Source organism: Dromiciops gliroides, chromosome 5 (assembly GCF_019393635.1).
Source record: "Dromiciops gliroides isolate mDroGli1 chromosome 5, mDroGli1.pri, whole genome shotgun sequence".
Taxonomy (NCBI): domain Eukaryota; kingdom Metazoa; phylum Chordata; class Mammalia; order Microbiotheria; family Microbiotheriidae; genus Dromiciops; species Dromiciops gliroides.
In genome coordinates, this window is record NC_057865.1 from 58,099,872 (window position 1) to 58,121,800 (window position 21,929).

At 35.5% G+C, this 21,929-nt stretch overlaps 1 protein-coding gene across 2 annotated transcripts in view; it reads left to right on the forward strand.

The window, feature by feature from the left end:
- Positions 1–21,929, forward strand: part of PLXDC2 (plexin domain containing 2) — a 501,202-nt gene that overhangs the window by 384,010 nt on the left and 95,263 nt on the right. For both annotated transcript variants that reach the window (XM_043966481.1, XM_043966482.1), the window contains exons 8-9: positions 7,096–7,191; positions 7,432–7,513. In XM_043966481.1, the coding sequence (XP_043822416.1) occupies positions 7,096–7,191; positions 7,432–7,513 (178 nt within the window). The remainder of the gene's footprint in view (positions 1–7,095; positions 7,192–7,431; positions 7,514–21,929) is intronic.

The following is a 21,929-nucleotide window of genomic DNA, read 5'->3' on the forward strand; positions in this document are numbered from 1 at the left end:
AGATGCAGGGGGAGTGAAGGGTGTGTATGTGTATGTGTGTGTGTGGGGGGGGGGTTAGAGTTAGAGGATTGAAGTGAGCAAAAAAAGTAGAAGACAACGAATGTGTGATAGTATATATTCTAGCATTTTAAGGATCCATGAATTCATTGGTGTGTGTAGCCTGTCCACTGATGCAGCTTACCCCTACTCTATGACTTTGAAGATGTTATGGCCACATAACTTTACCCTATGGCCAACATGTTCACAAGCCTCTCCAAATTTATCAAGGGAAATCCAAAGGCACTAAATCTGTCACTGAGAAAATTCATGAAAGCAGTATGGGACCAAGGATTCCTGGGTTTGGATTCAATTGAATTTTCCACTTTCTCCCTGCATATCCTTGGATAAGCCACTTAACATTTTGTGGCTTCAGTTTTTCCATTTGCAAAAAGATGAATTGGAGGCAACCTGCTACATACAGTGGAAAAGTAACAGGACTTGGGTTCAGATCCTGCCTATCTGACATTAGGAAAGTGGATTCATCTCCCTCTGTCTCTTCCTCAGAGAGGAATTAATCCTTTGAAGTCATTTTTTCACCAGTTAAGGACCTATAAGAGCTTTCACTTCTTATATAAAAAGAAAAAGCAGTAATAAAATAAAGTGTGGCAATTTTGTATTCTCTTGCTGCACTAGAAATACCTTCTCCTTTCACTGGATCTATTTTAGTATCTTTGTTACGTTTCCCAAGTTCTAAGAAATGCTTCCATGATAATGCAGTCCCCAGAAAGGCTCTACCATAATATTCCCCAACTAGCAAAATATAGAAAAGTTATATGGATTCTTTTAGTACTTTCAGTGATAAAACATACTAGCCATGACAGAGAAGTGATAAATCCATCATGTAGAGTATGGAATTAGAAGCTAAAATTTGTATAGAGCTGTTGAAGGAATTTGTTTGCTTAATAATACATTTTGTTATAAGAAATTTGTGTTTTCTTGTCTGTTTTCCCCCCTTTTGGAGTACAAGTTAGGATTGGGGAAAGAGATTTCCATATCTTTTTACTAGAGCGGTGGGGGGTATGTTTCTTGTTTCATGCACATTCAGATGAAGTCACTTTTACTTTGTTTCCAAAGACTTTTCAGAGTGGGAGTAATCTGTAAATGCTGTAAATGATTATTATGTAAAAATGAAACACAATAAAACATTACAAAAAAAGAAAATCCCTTTGGAAAAGGCCCTAGAGAATCATGTCTTTCACCCAATTCTAGTTTAGCATGTCTAGAATTATAGAAATACCTCACTGCATTAGCCTTATAATCCTGAACTCTGCCTCCATAACTGTACCATCATGTTCTACTTAAACATTTAGAAGTGATATTTTTGTGGAAAGGATTTTATGAAACCAAGCTGTTTACATGTGTTGGTAACCTAAGGCCTTTAATGACTTTTTTTTTTCTTGATGGGCTATGCATCCAATCCCTATTGCATTATGATATATGATACCATAAGTTTCTACTCCTCCATTAGGTTTTTTTTCTGTGCTGCTTATTTGTATTGATGTCTCACTAGTTCTTCCTTCATCTTCTTTATTTTTTATATTATACATTGCTTAGTTGATGTCTCCATTAAGAAAGATTCCCCTGTGTCTTTTGAAGCAGTATCTCCATATTCCTGTTTACTTTAGTTGGGTGCCCATTCGGTTATAGTCATAGCTCTTTTTCTTATAAATCTTGAAGGAAACAGAGCAAGAGAATTTGCATTAATCATAAGATGTGCAAGAAGACGATAAAGACTGAATCTGTGTTAGGCAGCTAGATGGCAGAGTGGATAAAGCACCGGCGCCGGATTCAGGAGTATCTGAGTTCAAATCCGGCCTTCGACACTTAACACTTACTAGCTATGTCACCCTGGGCAAGTCACTTAATCCCAACTGCCTCTCCAAAAAAAAATAAATAAATAAAAGACTGAATCTGTGGTTGGATCTTCACTGCATGCTAGGAAAACAGTACCATTGCCTAAGAATAAAACCTATGGAGAGAAAAGTCTGTATCATCTCTGAATTAATAGGCTTTTTAAAGCACTTACTATGTGCCACACATAATGCTAAGCTCTGGGGAGAAAACATTTTAATTAGACCTACTATCTTGGCCAGCTTTTCTTTGCAGATACTTTGTTTTCTTTCTCAAAAGAGCTATTTCAATTGTCCTTTGAGAAACATTGGATGATATTTTAGAAGGTTAGAAAGGACTATGGAATGCTCTTAAGACAAATTTCTTTCCATACTTGGACATTAGGTGAACTTAGGAGTTTCCTGATATGGATCTTTTCACATGATAAGTATTCTGTAAATACAACTAAAGGATGAACTGGGAAAAATGTGGTGACCATTTGGAGTTTATCATTAAGCAAGATGAAGTATGTAAATAAAGAATTATTGGCAAGTGATTTATTTGCTTGTTCAGCACTGCCTCAGTCACAGAACATTAAGATATGTTTATGCGTTTCCAAGATTGTACCAATTATTTTTTTGGGGGGGGGAGCTCTCAGAATAACTAAAAGGATATTTAAATATTAGCCTCCCAGGTGGGTGAGGAGTCATAAGGATAGCATGATATATTGATTATCATCCAACAATGTTGTCTAAATATTTATTAATACTAATAAGTCACTGCCAGGGATATCTTACTGTGATGCTTCATTATTGTCAGGAAGGCAACCATGTACTCCTGAGAGCAGTGACTATGGAGGTCAACTTCTGGCATATCTGCCTCTCCTAAAAAGGCCATGAAGTGGACTGTTGCCTGAGAATCAACTTAGCTGACTTTGGAGGGCTCATCTCTATATTATTTTCAGGGTGATGAAATGTTAACCACGGCATGACTTAAAGAACACATCATGGAGGGATTAAAATCTGAGTTGGTAGAATAAACGGCCATGCCAGCAAAGAATTTAAATAAATACTAACAATTCACATTTAAGTAGCATTTTAGATTTTATTGCTAAGAGTAAGTGTTATAAACAGTAGTGGATATTGCTTAAAATGGATTGCTTGTATTCTCATATGGGCACATGGAAAATGATTGCTATTGACAATATATTTTGAATATGCCAATTATACTTTATAATTAATGCAGTAATGCATGCTGGTCACAAATTAGCATTTTGTAGCACATAGCTTTAGGCTTTTGGGTTAATTAATTAGATTTTATATGTTTGATTGTGTTACAGGGAAATTTTGGTTTTGAACAAATCCCTAATTGCTAGGTATTGGAGCAGGTCCTGATTCAATGAGATGCTAAGAAAATAGCTAAGAGAGAAAGCAGTAGTTTAGCTGGCTTCATTTGAAGTATTAGAGCCAAAGTTTTTAGGTTTTAATTTAATTGAGTACTTCTCTAGACAGAAATACACAGACATTTCATATATAAATTATATATACATATACATACACACATATATACACATATATGCATGCACATATGCATATATATTATGTGTTATGCATGTATGTGTATACATATACATACTGGGGTTTTTTTTGTTTTTTTGTTTTTTTGCAGGGCAATGGGCATTAAGTGACTTGCCCAGGTTCACACAGCTAATAAGTATCAAGTGTCTGAGGCCGGATTTGAATTCAGGTCCTCCTGAATCCAGGGCCAGTGCTTTATGCACTGCGCCACCTAGCTGCCCCCTATACATATACATATTATATGTGTGCATAAACAAATGAAAGCTTATAGTTTTAAATGCAAACCTGACACATTGCTAATCATTATTATTTGGCAGGTGCATCTCTGAAATATAGTAGAACTGACCATTTGGATTCTCTAGCTACTGGCAATACAACAGCCAAAAACTATTATGTTGATTTCACTTTGGTCAAAATTGTTCCCTCCCCCAGGCTGCCACTATTCTAGAGATATCTGAACAGGAATAATATCTATAAGGGTAAAAGGCCTGTTTTTCCCCATTTATTTATCCATCTTTATGATCAATAAACACAAAGCCTTCATACCATTCATTATGATTATTTAGATATTTTTCATGGGGTAGGAATTTAAGTTTTTAATTCACAATTATAGGATCCCTAATATGGATCCATCCAATCTGTTTATTTTCTAACACAATTTTCTTGTTTAACAAACTTCATCATGCTAAAAATCTAATGATGCTAAACAATCTTGATTTTCTCCCCCCCAAGACAAATGTTTGAAAAGAAACATAGATTTCATGATTCATATGCATACACAGGCACAAGTTAAACCCATGTCCCTCCTATTTCATTTAGTTGAGTATGTCCCTCAGGAAATGTTAGTAACTTACTGGACATACTGTTAAAAAACAAAGTGTAAATGTATTGCTAGGTTGTTGGAAATGAAAGGACCTTAGAAATCCCCTAAAGCTGACCTCATTTTTCAGATAATGAAACCAAGGACTAAATGAATAAACTGACCTACTCAGGGTTACACAGTTAAGATTTTAACTCAGGCCTCTGGATTATAGATAAACTATATTCTTTCTATCATATTCTACTGATTCTAATGATCTTCTTCAGAATTTGGATTTGGCTTAATGGAGATAGAGCTGGCCTCAGAGTCAGGTAGACCTGACCTCTGACACATAATGGTTGTATTGTCATAGGCCATAGATTTAAGTCCCATAATACCTTAATGCTCTGCACAACTTTTCAAAATTGTAAATTATTGAATATTGAGTAATTGCTTTAATACGGTGAGTTTCCTCAATAGGAGTTCCTTGGGCCAATGAAATCATTGAAACTAGACATGACATTTAAGGTGTCATGGTCATGTTATCAAAAGCTCTGTTACAAATGGCTTGGGAGCATGGCTGGATAGAATGTGAAACAAATATCATCTGACTTCTAGAGCCAGGCAATAAGTATAATATATTTATTATATTTTACATAGATTTATTATGCCAATAAACTGACTTGGGCCCTAGAGTTGGAACTTCAAAGATGAATGGATTAATTTCCCCAGAGGCTGGGGAACTTCTGGAAGATCAATGGATGGAAATCCTTGCCCCATACCCAACTGTTTCAAATGGGAAGGAGCAGATTAGTAGTGGTAGGAAGATGTTGAAATAGTCTAAGTGATTGGCTTGATGGGATTTGAAACATCTTCTGGTACCTGGGGAGAAAAGGATAGGTAGCTTACTAAGGCAGCTTTGCAAACAATTATCAAAAACCTCCTTTTGGCCCTACGGAAGGAACTCCAAAGAGGAATATCCTCAAATCATCTAGTTAGGGGGCAGCTAGGTGGTGCAGTAGATAAAGCACCAGCCCTGGATTCAGGAGGACCTGAGTTCAAATCTGTCCTAAGACACTTGACACTTATTAGCTGTGTGACCCTGGACAAGTCACTTAACCCTCATTGCCACCCCCCCAAAAAAACAAAGAAACAAAAATCATCTAATTTGAGATTGAGGTGGTTTAAAAGGTAATTTAATTCAACCGCCTAATTTAACATATGAAGAAATTGAGTCTCAGGGCTGGTAAATAACTTTATTTATTGAATGAGTTTATAGACCTAGGATCCACACTCAGGTTCCAAGACTGAAAATTTAGTGCTATTCCTCTTATACTACTTGGCCTCCTTATTATATTATTATTATTATGTTTTAAATAAATGATCATCTGTTCCTATTGAAATTAAACCCTTCTTTATTTTGAAGAAATTTATTTTATACTAAAACTTTGAAGCAAAGGCTATGCTAGCTGACCTAATCCCAATTTTGTTTAAACTGTAAGCTGGGGAAAAGTCTTAATTTTGCATATTTGGGAACAGCTAGATGGTATATTGAATTGACTGCTAGATTTGCACTCAGGAAAACCTAGGTTTAAATACTGCCTCAGGCACTTACTAGTTTGTGACCATGAATAAATCATTTAACCTCTTTCAAGCTGTTTCTTTCTCTGTAAAAGAGGTCTAATAATAGCACCTACCTCATGGGGATATGTTGAGGCTCAAAGGAGGTAATATATGTAAAGTGCTTTGTCAACCTGAAAGCTCTTTATAAATGTTCATTATACACATCGATATCTTCCTAAAGAAGAACTACTTTAAGAAAAGGAGCTACTTGAACTAAAGAATTTGGAGCAGCTCTTTTTGGAGTGGCAAAGAATTGAAAATTGAGGGAATGCCCATTAATTTGGAATGGTTGAACAAGTTGTGGTATATGAATGAAATGAACACTATTGTGCTTTAAGAAATGATGAGTAGGTAGATTTCTGAAAAATCTGGGAAGATTATATGAACTGATGCAGAGTGAAGTGAACAGAACCTGGAGAATATTGTACTCGGTAATAGCAACATTATCTGATCAACTATGCATGACTTAACTCTTCTCAGCAATACAATGGTCCAAATCAATTCCAAAGGTCTTGTGAGGAAAATTGACATTCATATCCAGAGAAATAACTGATAGAGTGTGAATGTTGATCAAAACATACTATATTCATTTTCTTTATTTTATGTAGGATTTACTTTTACAACATGTCTTATATGGAAATGTATTAAAACACATTGTGGTTACGCATATATAACCTATATCAAATTGCTTTAGGAAAGTGGAAAGAAGGAAAGGGAGAAAATTTGGAACTCAAGATTTTTAATGAATCTGAAAATTTGTCTTTACATAAATTAGTTAAAATAAAATTCTATTTAAAAAATAAATAAAATATCATTTTAAAAGGGGGGAAAAAAGAAGAACCACTTTAGTTTGGAACCTTCACTGTGAAAATCTTAAGGAGACATAAATCTGAGAAGGCAGGAATCTGAAATGTGATTATGATTGAGGAAAATAAACTATTGGGATTCTACCTAAATGAGTTAGTGAACTGTTTGAGATTATACTCAGAATTTTCATAAATTTCTTAATGGGAAAAAGGCTCCTAAAATAACTCTAAAGAGACCAAATAGATCTTATCCTGTGAAAAGACTTGGACTTAAATGTATAACAGATGGAAATTAGCATCACTTCTATATCCACTGACTATTTTATAAGATATAATTTGCTTCACGAGATATACTGAGAAAACACTCAGAGGTTATTTTTTCTTTTCGCAATTCTTTTTTTTTTTTTTCCTGTTCTGGTAGATGTTCGAAGGAGAACAATTTATGAATACCACCGAGTAGAGCTCCAGATGGGGAAGATAACCAATGTTTCAGCTGTGGAGATGACCCCACTACCCAGTAAGTTACCTGGCTAAGTGAATGAAAAAGAAAAGATTGTTAAATCTAAAGTTGTGACATTTCTCCGGGGTGTCTAAGAAATCAAATTAACACTTTCTAACCTTACACTAGGGATCCAGAAATATTTTGACCTCTTGAATGTATTTAAGGAATTTTATTTTATTTTATTTTTGTGGTTGTTGTTTTAATATACAACTGTGTTCTTTGACAAGTTTTTTTTTTCCTTTCTTTTTTTTTAAGCTTGCCTCCAATTTAATAGCTGTGGGCCTTGTGTCTCTTCTCAGATTGGGTTCAACTGCAGCTGGTGTAGCAAACTCCAAAGGTAATAAAATAACCAAACCTGGTTTCTTCCTGTCTTCCTCTGAGGCTTATGAATTTGGATGTTTGTGAATTTGTGCATATGGTATAATACTAAGTTTAAAAATGAAATATAGTGAGGAAAGGAAAGTCAGCAATTTAATTAACTACCCTCCTACATCTGGAGTCATCCAGGAAGAGGATTTTATTAGTATAGAGAATGCCCAATTGAGAAAATCCCCCTACCAATGCTGTTGCCACTCCAAGTTCTCTAAGCTTTATGAAGCGTTCTTCATTTCCTGAACTTGTGGAAGCATTGCAGCATTCTGAGGAAAACTATATTAACATTCAGATTTTTCCTTGTAGAGTGATTTCATTGATAACATCAAACAATCTATTGTCTAGGGCTTGAGTTTGGGTGTTTGTTCTTTTGTTTTTGTTTTTTTGTAGAAATTAAAGAAGTCCATCAACTTTTGCTTTTACTAGTGTGACTTTCAATATATTTACTGGCCCTTAATTTTCAGACTTTTTTCAAATACAGAAAAGAAATAAAAATCTGATTTAAAATCACAATTATCATCGAATTTAAATTACCCAACAATAACAGTAATGAAAATATCCTTCATCAGAGTGTCACAATAGAGATAGTGCTGGACTTGTAATAAGGAAGACCTGAACTCAAATCTAACCTCAGACACTAGCTGTGTGATCCTAGGCATGTCACTTAACATCATTCAGACTGCCCGTGTAAACTGAGAAAAATAATTGCGTTTAAATCCCAGGGTTTGTTGTGAGAATAAGTTAGTATTTGTGAAATGGTCTGCAAATCTTAATGTGCTTTGCAAATGCAAGTTATTATTATTACAGTTTATTACTTACAGTCTATTATTATTACAGTCTATTCACATTTTCACTTCATTTTCTGTAAAAGATTGGCTTGAGGTTTGGGGTAGTTTTTGTTGTTCTTGTTTTTGTAAAAGTGATGGATTTGTGTTTAGCCTACATACTTTTTTCTACCTACTTCACGTCATGACTCATATCGGAGGGATGACTGGCCAGGGTTAGAGGTGCTATCCATAAGTGTGCGGCAGATTGAAAACTGCTGGCCTACTTAGGAATGAAACCTTTGATGCTGGCCTTATTGGCATCATGTTCTAACCAAGTGACCTATGGGGCTGAGACTTAAATTGCACAACTCACTGGTGTCAGAGAGAATCTCATTGTCAGCAGTGAGTGAAAAGGGAGAAAACTGTAAAACCTGCTTATCTGCCAAAGAGGAATAGTGCAGCCACATTAAGCAGTTAATTAAGGCAACTTTGGATTTTCCATTATGACCATTGTGAGCTCAGTATGCTTTTGCTGCTGCATTTGCAGCAGGGGAGAAATGGGGAATGAAGGCAGGTCCAGGAACAGTTCATAAGCTACCCAAGTGTAAAGGAGAAAATGACAACTGTGCTCTCCAAGTTTTATGAGGCAATCCTTATTTCCTGACCCTATAAAACCAGGGTAGCATTGTGAGTAAAACTATATTTAAAAAATTCTTACTACTATTGGCTTTTGTGTCCTATAGATTAGGATCAGTAATTTTCTCTTCGGAAAAAACTCTCAAATAATGAAATAAAGAGCATTTCATTAGCCTTATTAAAAGTATAATTTGATTTAACATAATTCAACCACATTTGACAAACGGTTTGTGGGGCTGATATGAAATGAAGAACCTGGAATCATTTATAATTTTAGTTTCTTGAGTTACCTCCAGAATTTCCATTGTATTCTAGTTACATTAGTGACTAGCTTCATCCATTTATTTGATTACCAAAGAGATCCAAATATTGTATTCTTTTATTATCTTGTTGAAATGTTTTGTGAGTTGCTATACAAAGACCATTCTTAATGTCTAATCTTAGTACGAAAAGTCTTCATAACCCGCTATACTGGTCCTTGGAAAGGAGCAGGACTGCTGTCAACAAAACCTTTAAAAACTTAGTGTTGCTTCTATGTTAAGATGAGGCACCACAGGACATCTTTTTGGGGGCGGAATGTATCATGATATGAAGAGTTTCCTGAAGAATTAAGCTTAAAGCAGCACACCAGACTTCTTATAAACAGTAATGCTGAGACATGCCACTTTTGTGACAAACTCATTTCATGAGCTTTCTGATTGATGCTGGATCTAGTTTATTTTTTTGTAAACATGTTCTCTCAGGTAAGAAAAGGAAATGAAAAAAAACTGCACATATTTATGTGTGTATATGTACATATACACACATAAATACAAACATAATTTGTATTTATGTGTTTATGTAAATATATTTATAAATACATTTATTTATGTATATAATTCTATATGTGTGTATATGTCACAATAAATGGAGGACCAATATTTTGCACTTCATTTATATTCATTTTTAAAATTAAAGTATTTGAATATATGATCCTAGAGAAAGATGCAAAGCTCCCTTAGTTTTAAAACTGTCATAACATTAATATAGAAAATGAAGAAATAGAATTTAAGGAAGCTATGTTTTAAAATATATATATTCTGTAATACTAAGTGATGAGGGGGGAATTCAATTTTTACTAATAATTTCAAAATTGATTTTCAATATGTTTCCATGTAAAACCTTATAAAGACCCAAACATAAACTAAAAAGTTTAACTAGGAAAAATAGAAATATTCAGGAGCCTAATTATACATGTATTGAATCCTGTTAATTAATTGATTCATCTATGGCTCATTGCACTTTTGTTCTCCTTAATTTCCCTACCACATTTTATTCATTTCTCCTTAGACTAATGGCTTAAAGAATTTAGTTTTACTGCCAGACAGCATTTCCATGAATTTAATATATTTCTTATGAAATTTAAAAAAAACGAGAGAAGTATTATCCTAAATGGCCAAAATTTTGAACCTTCACATTCTTTTCTCTCTCCCTCTCTAGTTCCCTCTCCCTCTCTCCTTCACTCCCTCTTTTCTCCTTTTCCTGTGTTCTTCCATGGATGGAAATCAATTACTGGTTGTTACCATAAGGTGAAGTTGAATTCTCTAGCAAAAAGGCATTTTTAATCAGTTCTCAGGGAAAATAAAGTAATCTTATTCCTCTTTTGTAGAGTTCTACCCACACAAACTCATTACAAAAACTCAGTTTAAGAGGCGGCTAGGTGGCACAGTGGATAAAAGCACTGGCCTTGGATTCAGGAGTACCTGAGTTCAAATCCGGCCTCAGACATTTGACACTTACTAGCTATGTGACCCTGGGCAAGTCACTTAACCCCCATTGCCCCACAAAAAAAACAAAACAAAAACAAAAACACCTCAGTTTAAGTGATTTAGAACCACAATGTATGCTATTCATTCTAAAGTTGGGCTGAGGACACTAGGCAGAATTCCCTAAGCCACGGTGTACCTTATTTGTTAATGATAAATTGAAATTCCCTTTAAGAGGTATTCTATTTTCTTTGTATTTTCAGAAGACCCAAAAGTGAAAATCATTCATGCATGGTAAAATTAGAGAAAATTAAATGAAGAAAATTGCAAATAGGTTTAATGTGAGAGTCAATGTGCCAAAGTAGAGAGGGATCTGGCTTGAGATACCTTGGAACACACCCTGTCTCTGACACACATTCCACCTATAGGATGCTGAGCAATTCACTTCATTTGTCAAACTTAAGGCAACATTAAGAATCTTAAGTCACAGAGAATTTGTATTGATCTGCATTGCTATAGGGAATTTTTCCACTGAGAATTCCCTACACTGATGAAATCATGGTTCTTAACTGAACTAAAAATATAAAAACAGAGAAATAGTACTTGCCCATTGTTTGTATTTATAAGTTTAAAAAATCCTTATCTTGGGGCAGCTAGGTGGCACAGTGGATACAGCACTGGCCCTGGATTCAGGAGGACCTGAGTTCAAATCCAGCCTCAGACACTTGACAATTACTAGGTGTGTGACCCTGGGCAAGTCACTTAACCCCAATTGCCTCACTAAAAAAAAGAAATCCTTCTCTTTTTTGAACTACTTATTCTTCTACGACACATTTTCTATAAGATGGAAGAATAAGCCATACGAACCCTAAATATTTTTTCTTCTCTGACAGCTCACTTCCACCATTAAAGAAAACTTTCACTTTTCTCTCTTCTTCTGAAAGCTATGTCTTTAGAAATGTTCATGCTGCCAAGCCTGATCATTTATTCTGTCTGTGCATAAACAAAGTAAAATTGGAAAATGAGGTGGTTATGCAAATAATTGAGGGAAATGAAACAAAGCAAAACACAACAACAACAACAAAAGGATGTTGTTATTGAGGGGCTAAAGTACCCAGTCTGGCTCTTTTCATTCACTGTGTAATTTCTCAGCATCCTTGGGGGGTTTGCCCATGTAGATGAAAGCACTGTATGAAGGAAATAAATATAAAAGATGGAAAAGCAACCATTGAATTCTTTATTCATATGTATGTATGGGTTGTTTGTTGTTGTTGTTGTTGAGTCTTTTTAGTGTTATCAGATTCTTTATGACCCCATTAGGGTTTTCCTTGGCAAAAATACTAGAGTGAGGGGCAGCTAGGTGGCGCAGTGGATAAAGCACCGGCCCTGGATTCAGGAGTTCCTGGGTTCAAATCCGGCCTCAGACACTTGACACTTACTAGCTTTGTGACCTTGGGCAAGTCACTTAAGCCCCATTGCCCTGCAAAAAAAAAAAAAATGCTAGAGTGGTTTTCCATTTCCTTCTCCAACTCATTTTGTAGATGAGGGAACTGAGGCAAACAGGGTTAAAATGACTTCCTCAGGGTCACACTGCTAGTATGTGTATGAGACTAGATTTGAACTCAGGTCTTCGCAACTTCGGTGAGCTCCATCCACTGTACCACCTAGCTGCCTTATGTATATGTATCTGTGTGCCTGTATGTACATTCGTGTGTGTAATTATTTACATCCTTGACAATGGCCAGGACAGCTTTTGCATATTTTCATAATTTAGTCTAATTATTATTAAATGATTGACAATAATGAAATAATAAAAATATACCTAATTCTATAATGAAAATATTTGTTAGCAGCAAATGTGTTGTCTTTTACTAACATCATAATATTGGGGTTTTTTTAAATAAACAATTAAAATTTTTGAGTTCTATATTTAAACCCTCCTTCCCCTACCCCCTCCCTCAGGTGATAAGCAATTAGATATACGTTATAAATGTGCAATTATGTAAAACATCACCATATTAGTCATTTTGTGTAAGAAGGCTCAAATAAAAAAAGGAAGGAAGGAAGGAAGAAAAAGGAAGGAAGGAAGGAAGGAAGGAAGGAAGGAAGGAAGGAAGGAAAGAAAAAAAGAAAGATAGCATTCTTCAGTCTGTGTTCAATCAATATTAGTTCTTTCTTTGAAGGCAGGTAGTATGTTTTATCATTAGTCCTTGGGAATATCTTGAATCATTGTACTGCTGAGAGTAGTTAAGGCATTCACAGTTCTTCATCAAGCAATATTGCTGTCACTGTGCACAACATTCTCCTGGTTCTGTTCACTTCACTATGCATCAGTTCCTATAAGTCTTTGTAGGCCTTTCTGAAATCATCCTCATTTAGCACAATTGTATTCCATCACAGAGAGATGTTCATTAAACCCACAACAACTGATGTAGTTACCAAAATAGAAGCTATAGATGGAGAAGAGGGCCTGAGAGAGAACCTGTGGTATGACCCACAGGTGGTATGATATAATGACCCAGCAAAGAATACTGAAATGGATTGAGCTGTCAGACAAGGTGGTAAGCGAACTGGCCTCATGAAAAGCTATAGAGAAGAGAGAGACTAAGAAGTAGGGGAGGATGCTCAGCAGTGTCTGTCTCAGGAAGTAGTTGAAAAGGTTTAGCACTGGAAAAATATCAAATTTGGAAATTAAGAGATAATGGATAACTCTGAAGAGAATATTTTCTGTCGAGTGATGTAAGAAACCAGCTAGATTATCAAGGTTTGAGAAGGTTAGTGTAGGCAGTGAGCACAATTAGATTTCTCAAGAAATTTGGCTGAGAAGGTGATGAGATATATAGGACAATAGTTTGAAGGGATGGTAGGATGTAGGAGAGACCCTTGGGTTGTTTTTTGTTTGTTTGTTTGTTTTTAGATATTGTTCAGGCTCTGGAACCATGCTTTCAAACCATACTCACAATTCTGGGTCCCCTGAGCTCAGAGGTCAGATCTCCACACTAGGTTCTAAAGCACCTTTGGGGGTAGGAGTTATTTTCTCTAATGTTATAGCTCATGAATTCCCATGGTTTTGCTTTCCCCCATAATCATTAGTTGAAATCAATTAATCAATTGACCTTATCTAGACTTCGGTGAGGTGTATTTACTAAAGTGGCATGGTAATAATAGCTGATACCAATCATCCCCTCAAAAGTCTGTTGCACACTTTCCCATCAGATTTCACAACAAAGAGGTCACTTGTGACTTTATACTGAGACATTTGTTTAGAGGGTCAAAATCCAATGAGGGGAGAAAGGGAGACACCAAATATAGGTGGCTTTCTAAAGGAATTTAGTTAGGAAAAGGAGACATAGAGGATGACACCTAGAAGAAATGATAAAATCAAGGGATTTTTTTTTTTGGACTGTAGATTGGGAGAGACATGCATTTACAGGAAGCAGCCAAGTGATGCAGAGAAATTGAATTTTGGCAAAAATATCAGAGTGATAGAGGACAATTAATAGAGGCTATTATTTCAAAATAACAGATAAATAAGGTTCTTAAAGACTCTTTGCATTGGAAAGACCAAATTATAAAGTTTAGATGAGTTGTGGACTTTATAAAATGTGCGCTTTTGTCCTTGACAAAAGTTAGCTTTTGTTCCATTTCTCCAAGTTCAAGACCATGAAGGATATATTTTATACAAATGAGACTAATTGGAATGCTTTACTATTGCAGGACCCAGTTATGAGGAACAAAGGGAGAGAAAACAGCTGATGTTTCTTATTGTTGGCAAGAGACAAAGGTTGGGTTTTTAGTTTATTTTGTCAGCAAAAATGAGGAAATAGAGCAGACCAGAAAATCGTTGTCAATTATTACAGAAGTCTGAACTAAACAAGTTCTCCAGACTCCCTTATGGGATCTCCTTTCCAACTTTTTAGCCATTAAATGGCATAAAGTTCATCACAAATGGCACTCAGTTTCCTATCTCGAAAATAAAGGCAGTATAGTAAAGAATGTTTAGGGTTCCTTTCAATTCTGCCTATGAGTTTTACTGACTATGGTCTCAGGTACCTCTCCAAGTCTTTGTTTTTGCATCTTAAAAAATCAGGATGATTATAATAACTCTAATATCTGCCTGACTGCATTGGATTGATGGTTAAGTGAGATTATGTATAGAGATTAATGAACCTTAAATTGCTGCATAAATTTCAAATATTATGATAATATGAAACATCTTTTCCATAATGGTGTAAAAAATTGGGTTGCTTCTGAAACTGTCATAGTCACAAAGACATGTGAAGTAAGTGTCTAAGAACCCCCTTGGTGGTTTTCACTTAAGGATCATGTGACTACTATCTCACGTATATGCTAAAACTCTTAAAAACTGTCTGCCCCCATTTTGGTTACACCAAATTATTATAAAAATAGTTTTGTTCATCAAAATCCAAATGGGTTGTCATTAAAATAAAATATTATGGTTTAGAAAGTGATAAACTAAGTTGCTTCCAATATTTTTAAGTTGAAAAAATAAAAAACAAGCAGTTTTGTAGATATGCTAGCTACATCGAATTACACAAAACATCATTTAATTTGAAGTTTCATATAATCCATTTGTTTCAATATTATCCTAGTAATATCAATGATTTAAGGAGTTTTCACAAGTGCTTAATGCTTTTGACTAACTTTTTATCGAATAAAATCACTTTTAGAATTTGCATCATATGTCATATTTTATTACACATAACTTTAGAATTACTCTTCAAAATATAATTAATCAGGTAAATGAGGAAAAATCTTTACAATAAATTTCTCTATAACATTTTCATTTCTAAGACACATGGGGGATGGATTCAAACTTAAAAGAATATTCTTCAAGGGCTAAGTGGTCTTGGAATTCTTAAACAGATAGTTAAAGGAAAGAAACATGCATTTTTCAGAAGAAGAAATGTAAGCTATCAGTAAATGTCTGAAAGAAATGATTTGGGGGCAGCTAGGTGGTGCAGTGGATAAAGCACCAGCCCTGGATTCAGGAGTACCTGAGTTCAAATCCGGCCTCAGACACTTGACACTTACTAGCTATGTGACCCTGAGCAAGTCACTTAACCCCCATTGCCCTGCAAAAAAAGAAAAAGAAAGAAAGAAAGAAATGATTCGAGTTACTAATAATTAAAAAAAAATTAAAACGATTTTGAGGATTCATCTCAGACCTATTAGATTGATAAAAGTGACAAAAAAGAAAAATGACAAATTTGGTATGGGCTGTAGGAAAACATGTAAATTGTACTGCTAGTGGAACCATGAACAGTTCCAACAATTCTAGAAAACAGTTTGGAACTATTGCCCCATTTATGTTACTAAACTCTTTACAGCCTTTGACCCAGCACTGCCACTAAAGGACTCATATGTACAAACATTTATGACAACTTCTTTTGGGATGGCAGAAAAAACATGGAAACCAAGGGTATCCCCCTCAGTAGGAGAATAGCTGGACAAGTCATAGTATATGAAAGTGATATGCTGTGCTACTGTAGTGTAAGAAATTAGGAATGGTATGGTTTCAGAGAAAAGATTTGGATGAATTGATCAGAGTAAAGTGAACAGAATCAGAAAAATAAATTCATATGATTATTGTAAAAACAAACAACTTTGACAAGCTTGGGAATTCTGATCAACACAATGAAGAGCTATGAGGATTCATGATGCAACGTGTTAAGTACCTCCTCACAAAAGAAGTGAAATACTCAGTTCAGATTGAGAAACAGAGATAGATATATCTATATATGTATGATTGTATATACATTAATATGTGTCTACATATGCACACACATACACACACACACAAGACCATTGCGGAAATGTATTTTGTGAAATGTTTGTAATTAATAGGGACTTTTCTCTTTTTTACTCAGTGGGACTGAGGAGGCAGGAGGGTGAGAAGGAAGATTTTCATTTGTTAAATAAATGGAAATTATTTTAAATAATGTACAGGGGCAGCTAGGTGGTACAGTGGATAGAGCACTGGCCCTGGATTCAGGAGGACCTGAGTTCAAACCCGGCCTCAGACACTTAACACTTACTAGCTGTGTGACCCTAGGCAAGTCACTTAACCTCAACTGCCTCACCAAAAAAAAAATTAATAATAATAATAATGTACAGCTTGTTGCTAACTTTTTAGTTGATTGTTGTGTTATACAACACAATTTAATTTATTAAGAATTTATCAATTGCCTACTATTGCCAGGTATTACACAAAATGCTAGAAACATAAAGACAAAACCAAAATAGTTCCAAACCCTGCCTTCATAGAACTTACATTCTATTAGGTGGTTAGAGTGAGATGACAACATCAGTAGTAGTAGTAGTGGTAGTAGTGGTGGTGGTGGTGGTGGTGGTGGTGGTGGTGGTGGTGGTAGTAGCGGTACTGGTACTGGTAGTAGTACTAGTTCTGGTACTGGTACTGGTAGTAGTAATATTTATGTACCTCATCAAGGTTTTCATAGAACTTCATAAGCATTGAGTCATTTGATCCTCACAACAGTTCTGGAAAGTGGATACTATTATGACTCCCCTTTTATAGATGGGGAACAGAACGCAGAGAAGTAGCATGCCTAAGTTTATATAGCTAGTAAAGGTTTGAGGCAAGGTTTTTTGTTTCGTTTTTGTTTTGTTTTGTTTTTTGGTTGGGCAATGAGGGTTAAGTGAAAAAACTACTGTACCACCTAGCTGACCTCTTGAGACAAGTTTTGAATTCATACTACTCTGGTAAATACAAATATATGTAAAATGAAGAAAAAGTCATTTGGGGTGGTCAGAAAGAACACTAACTACCTTCTGGGATGAGTAACAGCATCTTCATGGAGGAAGCAGCTCTTGATCTGAGACTCAAAGGGCATTAGGGATTTTTAAAAGTTTCCTCTTTTGGGGCAGCTAAGTGGAGCAGTGGATAGAGCACTAGCCCTGGATTCAGGAGAACCTGAGTTCAAGTCCAGCCTCAGACACTTGACACTTACTAGCTGTGTGGCCCTGGGCAGGTCACCTAACCCTCATTGCCCCGCCAAAAAAAAAAAAAAGTTTCCGCTTTGTAGAAAGCCAAGTAACACAGTAGTGTGTTTGCTTATGATCAAGATTCTATGTATTAAATGAGAATAATAGGTCTGCTAGAAATAATTTGTTGTGGTACAACAAAGCATGATAGCATTTTCCTTATTACCAGAAGTAGGGTTTTAAAAGACTATCAGGGCTAGAAGTGGAGAATGAATTCAGTATTACTTAAAGAGGAAAAAAAAGAAGTTTAAAAGCCTATCCAGGAGGGAAAAATAATCATTGCTAAACTTTTAGGCTACATTTATTTCTGTGGAAGGATGTAATTTGGCTTGCTGGTTCTGTACATGCTAGAAGAATGTAATTCCTCTATTTCAAAAAACAGTTGAAGAGCATATTTCTATTTTTTTCCTGGCTCTTGGCTTCTCTAAATGTTGTAATCAGTTGGTTTCTTGGCAATGGTCCAGTTTTGAAGGCTAGACATGAATGCAATTTAGAAGCCTGACTGTTATTTTCTGAACTTTAAATGTATTTGGACGTAGTCTCTGGGTAATGGTGGCAGTAATTCCCACCTGAAATATTGGGGTTTTGCTTCAAGCTTCTTTGATTTTTGAGCCAGAATATCCTGTGTCTGCTTTTAATCTGTACATCATTTGGCAAACTTGCTTGATAAAAATCACGAGAATTAATTGACATCACATCTGTTTATATCCCTTATTGCAGGTTATCCGAGTGATCCGGAAAGTTCCTTTATTCATTATCCAGATGTGATGCCGTCTCTTCGGATGGCTATGTTTTAGGAAGCTAGGGGAAAAATTAAAAGTGCAATTTTGGTGCTAGCGTGTTCCATTCCCACTGCTTGTTTGTACTAATAAAATAATGAGTTCCCCTGAAAATAATTAAAAGTTAATTGCCCACGAAGGAAATTGCATTTGTTCAATTTAAGAACAGTAGGCATTAAATTAGCATGGGAAATATGGTGTGGAAGGGGCAAGGGAATCAAAATTGGATAAAAACACAATTTGCTGTCTGCTCAGGTAGAAGAAATTTTGACTTATGTAGGGCATATTAGAAAAGTCTAGACTTACAGTCAGTGTGATTAAAATGCTGATTTTTTTTTTGCTCACATTCAAAAAATATATAGGGCAAGTAAGAAGTTGAAAAAGAGAAACATATGATGGAAGGCAGATTGGCTTTTATCTATATTGTCTGGTAGGTGTCCAGATTTCAAAAAGAGGAAGCAATGAAAAAAATGTTTTCATGATAAAAATATCACTCTCAAAGTTTGCGAAATAAAGTGTCAGAATATTTCCTGGTTTTCATGGTTGTACTACTATGTTATTACAAAAAGGGGGTTACAATGCTGCTTAATATTTGACACAAACATCCCAATTTTCATTTCAAGGAGTGTGATCTTTTATGTGTGCTGAGAATGTACAGGTCGTAACTACTGTATACTTGAATAGTGCTAACAATATATTATATCCAAACTTTCAAGAATGTTACAATAGCACACTTTTGTGTGTGTGAGGCATATGGGGTTATGTGACTTGCCCAACGTCACACAGCTAGTTAAGTGTCAAGTGTCTGAAGCTGGACTTGAACTCAGGTCCTCCCAAATCCAGGGTCAATGCTCTATCCACTGCGCCCCCTAATAGCACACTTTTAAAGTTAGATCATTTATTTTTATTTCTAGTATTAGAGAATACTAGAAACCAGAAATATCCACAAAAACTTTTAGATATACAATAACCCACTAAAGACATAGTCTTATGTTTCATAATGACATGTGTATAGGTGATGATGAGTTCTTTAAGGTTGTAGAACACAAGATCTGGATGATCCTACAATGATGAATATCATTTGATTAAGAGCTTGGTAATAGCTTCTGCGTATCAGATATCCAAGGACCAACACAGGTATATTTAGACATTTTCACCAATTTCCCTGCAGGGCAATGAACTGTCAAAGGCTACTTACTAAATGATAGAGATGTTTCTATCACTGTCATTGGAGATAGTAATCACAGTAAAACAATTATCGATCTTTGCCTTCTGAGATAAGAGGGAAAGAAATGTATTCCAAGGCCAAAAACAATTACTAAAGCTCAATTTGGAATGGTATTGTTTTCTCCTTGTACAGAACACTAGAGTATCAGAAGTTTATGAATTCATAATTCACTTTAATTCAGTAAATTGTGATAAGTGTATTCTATATGGGAAGCACAGTGGACCAAACAGTACCTCCAGGAGCATCCAACTTATTGAGGGAATCGGCATGTACACAAGTAATTACATGGTGATTTACTATATTAACTGACTTTGGCTTAACTGAAGATAAGATTACTTTTTCTTCAAGTCGTTTCCTTTCATTTCCTCATCATTTTCCTGCTGTTTCATCTCTTGCAAGCCTGGATGTAAGGAAGCAATGAGTTAGTTCTTCTCATCGTTCCCACGTGGTGAACAATATATTTCTCCCTGTGAATTATACACATCCTCTGTTTGTTCTCGTACCTCTATGTGTAACCAGAGAGCCAAGGGTGGTGTGGACTTCAGGTAGAAGGAGAGAGCAAAATGCTTTCAAGGCCTGCCGCCACATCCAGGCACATCCTGCAGAGCTGTGGTCAGCCAGAAGCAATGCCTGTATATTCATCCTCAATCTTGATCTGTGACCTTTGGGAGTAGGGAAGGATATTTTCCCCAATACATCTAGGTGATCCTTTCCAGATTTGGGGTTAGGAGAATAATACCCTTATGATGATATTTTCTACACCTTGGTCAGTACTCTGTATTTACCCAAAAGAAGAAGATTGCATTTTGGTTATTTTGAGGGTAGGATAAAGTTAACTTCTCTAGGTCATTGTCTAGATATTTGCTGTTTTTGATTCTTTTCTTTGAAAAAGTAGCAAGTAGAGGGGAAATGGCTCAATTAATGGGAAAAAGAAAAGTTTTTTTTTTTTAAATACTCAAATGTTTTGGAAAAATATAACCAATTGTAAGAATGTGAATAGATAAATTAAATATGGGGCTGAGGTGAATGAGAGTCTGATTAAAATGTTTGAGAAAAGGGGAGAGTGCAGGATGGTAAAATTTATTGAAAATCTAAAGATATAAAAAAATTAAAAAAAGAAAATCTAAAGATAGCAGGGACTATCAATAAAATAGAGTAAAAATGTAGTAGAAAGAATGATGACTTTGTAATCCAAATCCTGGTTTTGCCAATTAATACAAATGTGATCCAGGGTAAGTCACTTTTCTGCTCTAATCTGCAGTTTTTGCATTAATAAAGTGATACCATAAGCCCAGATGACTTTGAAGATCCTTTGCAGCTCTAAGTCCAAGATCCTGGGCCCCTGGAACAGCATGGCCATTGTAGATGAAGAGAGATAGAAAATAAGGTGATTTTTTTTTTTTGGCAAGGCAATTGGGGTTAAGTGAATTGCCCAGGGTCACACAGCTAGTATGTGCTAAGTGTCTGAGGCCGGATTTGAACTCAGGTACTCCTGAATACAGGGTCGGTGCTTTAGTCACTGCACCACGTAGCTGTCCCAATAAGGTGACTTTTAGTGAAAGGGGGTTGTGGTAGGGGAAAAGCAGCAACAAACAACTTTAAAAGGCAAGTGAATTGTATAAAGAGTCTAAAGTATAGAAAGAAAGGAGAGGAACAGAATAGACTTTGATCTAAGTTGTGTCTGTGAACACAGCTTTTTAAGTAAATAGTTTATTTTCTCAGGGCCCAAGGAGACTCACTGAGCCAATCCAAATAAATTTCAAGTTTTTCAAGAAGGGGAAAAAAAACCCACAGCATACATACATAAGCTGCTGGTATAAAGAAATGATACTAACTTAATCTTATGAAGCAGAAAAATTGCTTCACATCCAAATTCTTAAAACATTTTTGGTCACTTTTTCACAAGACATAGATAATCTGAACCCACCAACTGCTTGAAACTGTAAAGGAATTAGCCCTTAGTAATTGGGAAGTCGGTTACCTGACAAACCTATTGTATAGGAATATGGAAGGACAATAAGGAAGTAAAGCTTATTGGTCAGAGAAGCATCTGAAAGTTAGGTGGAAAGTTATGATATACAGTTTATAATGGTGGTGATGGATTCAGTGACAAGAGTTTATGACCATGTAGATATTTTTGGAAGAAAAAAAAAGCTGAGAAAAAGAAAAAAATTAACAATTTTCTTTATACTTGAAGCCA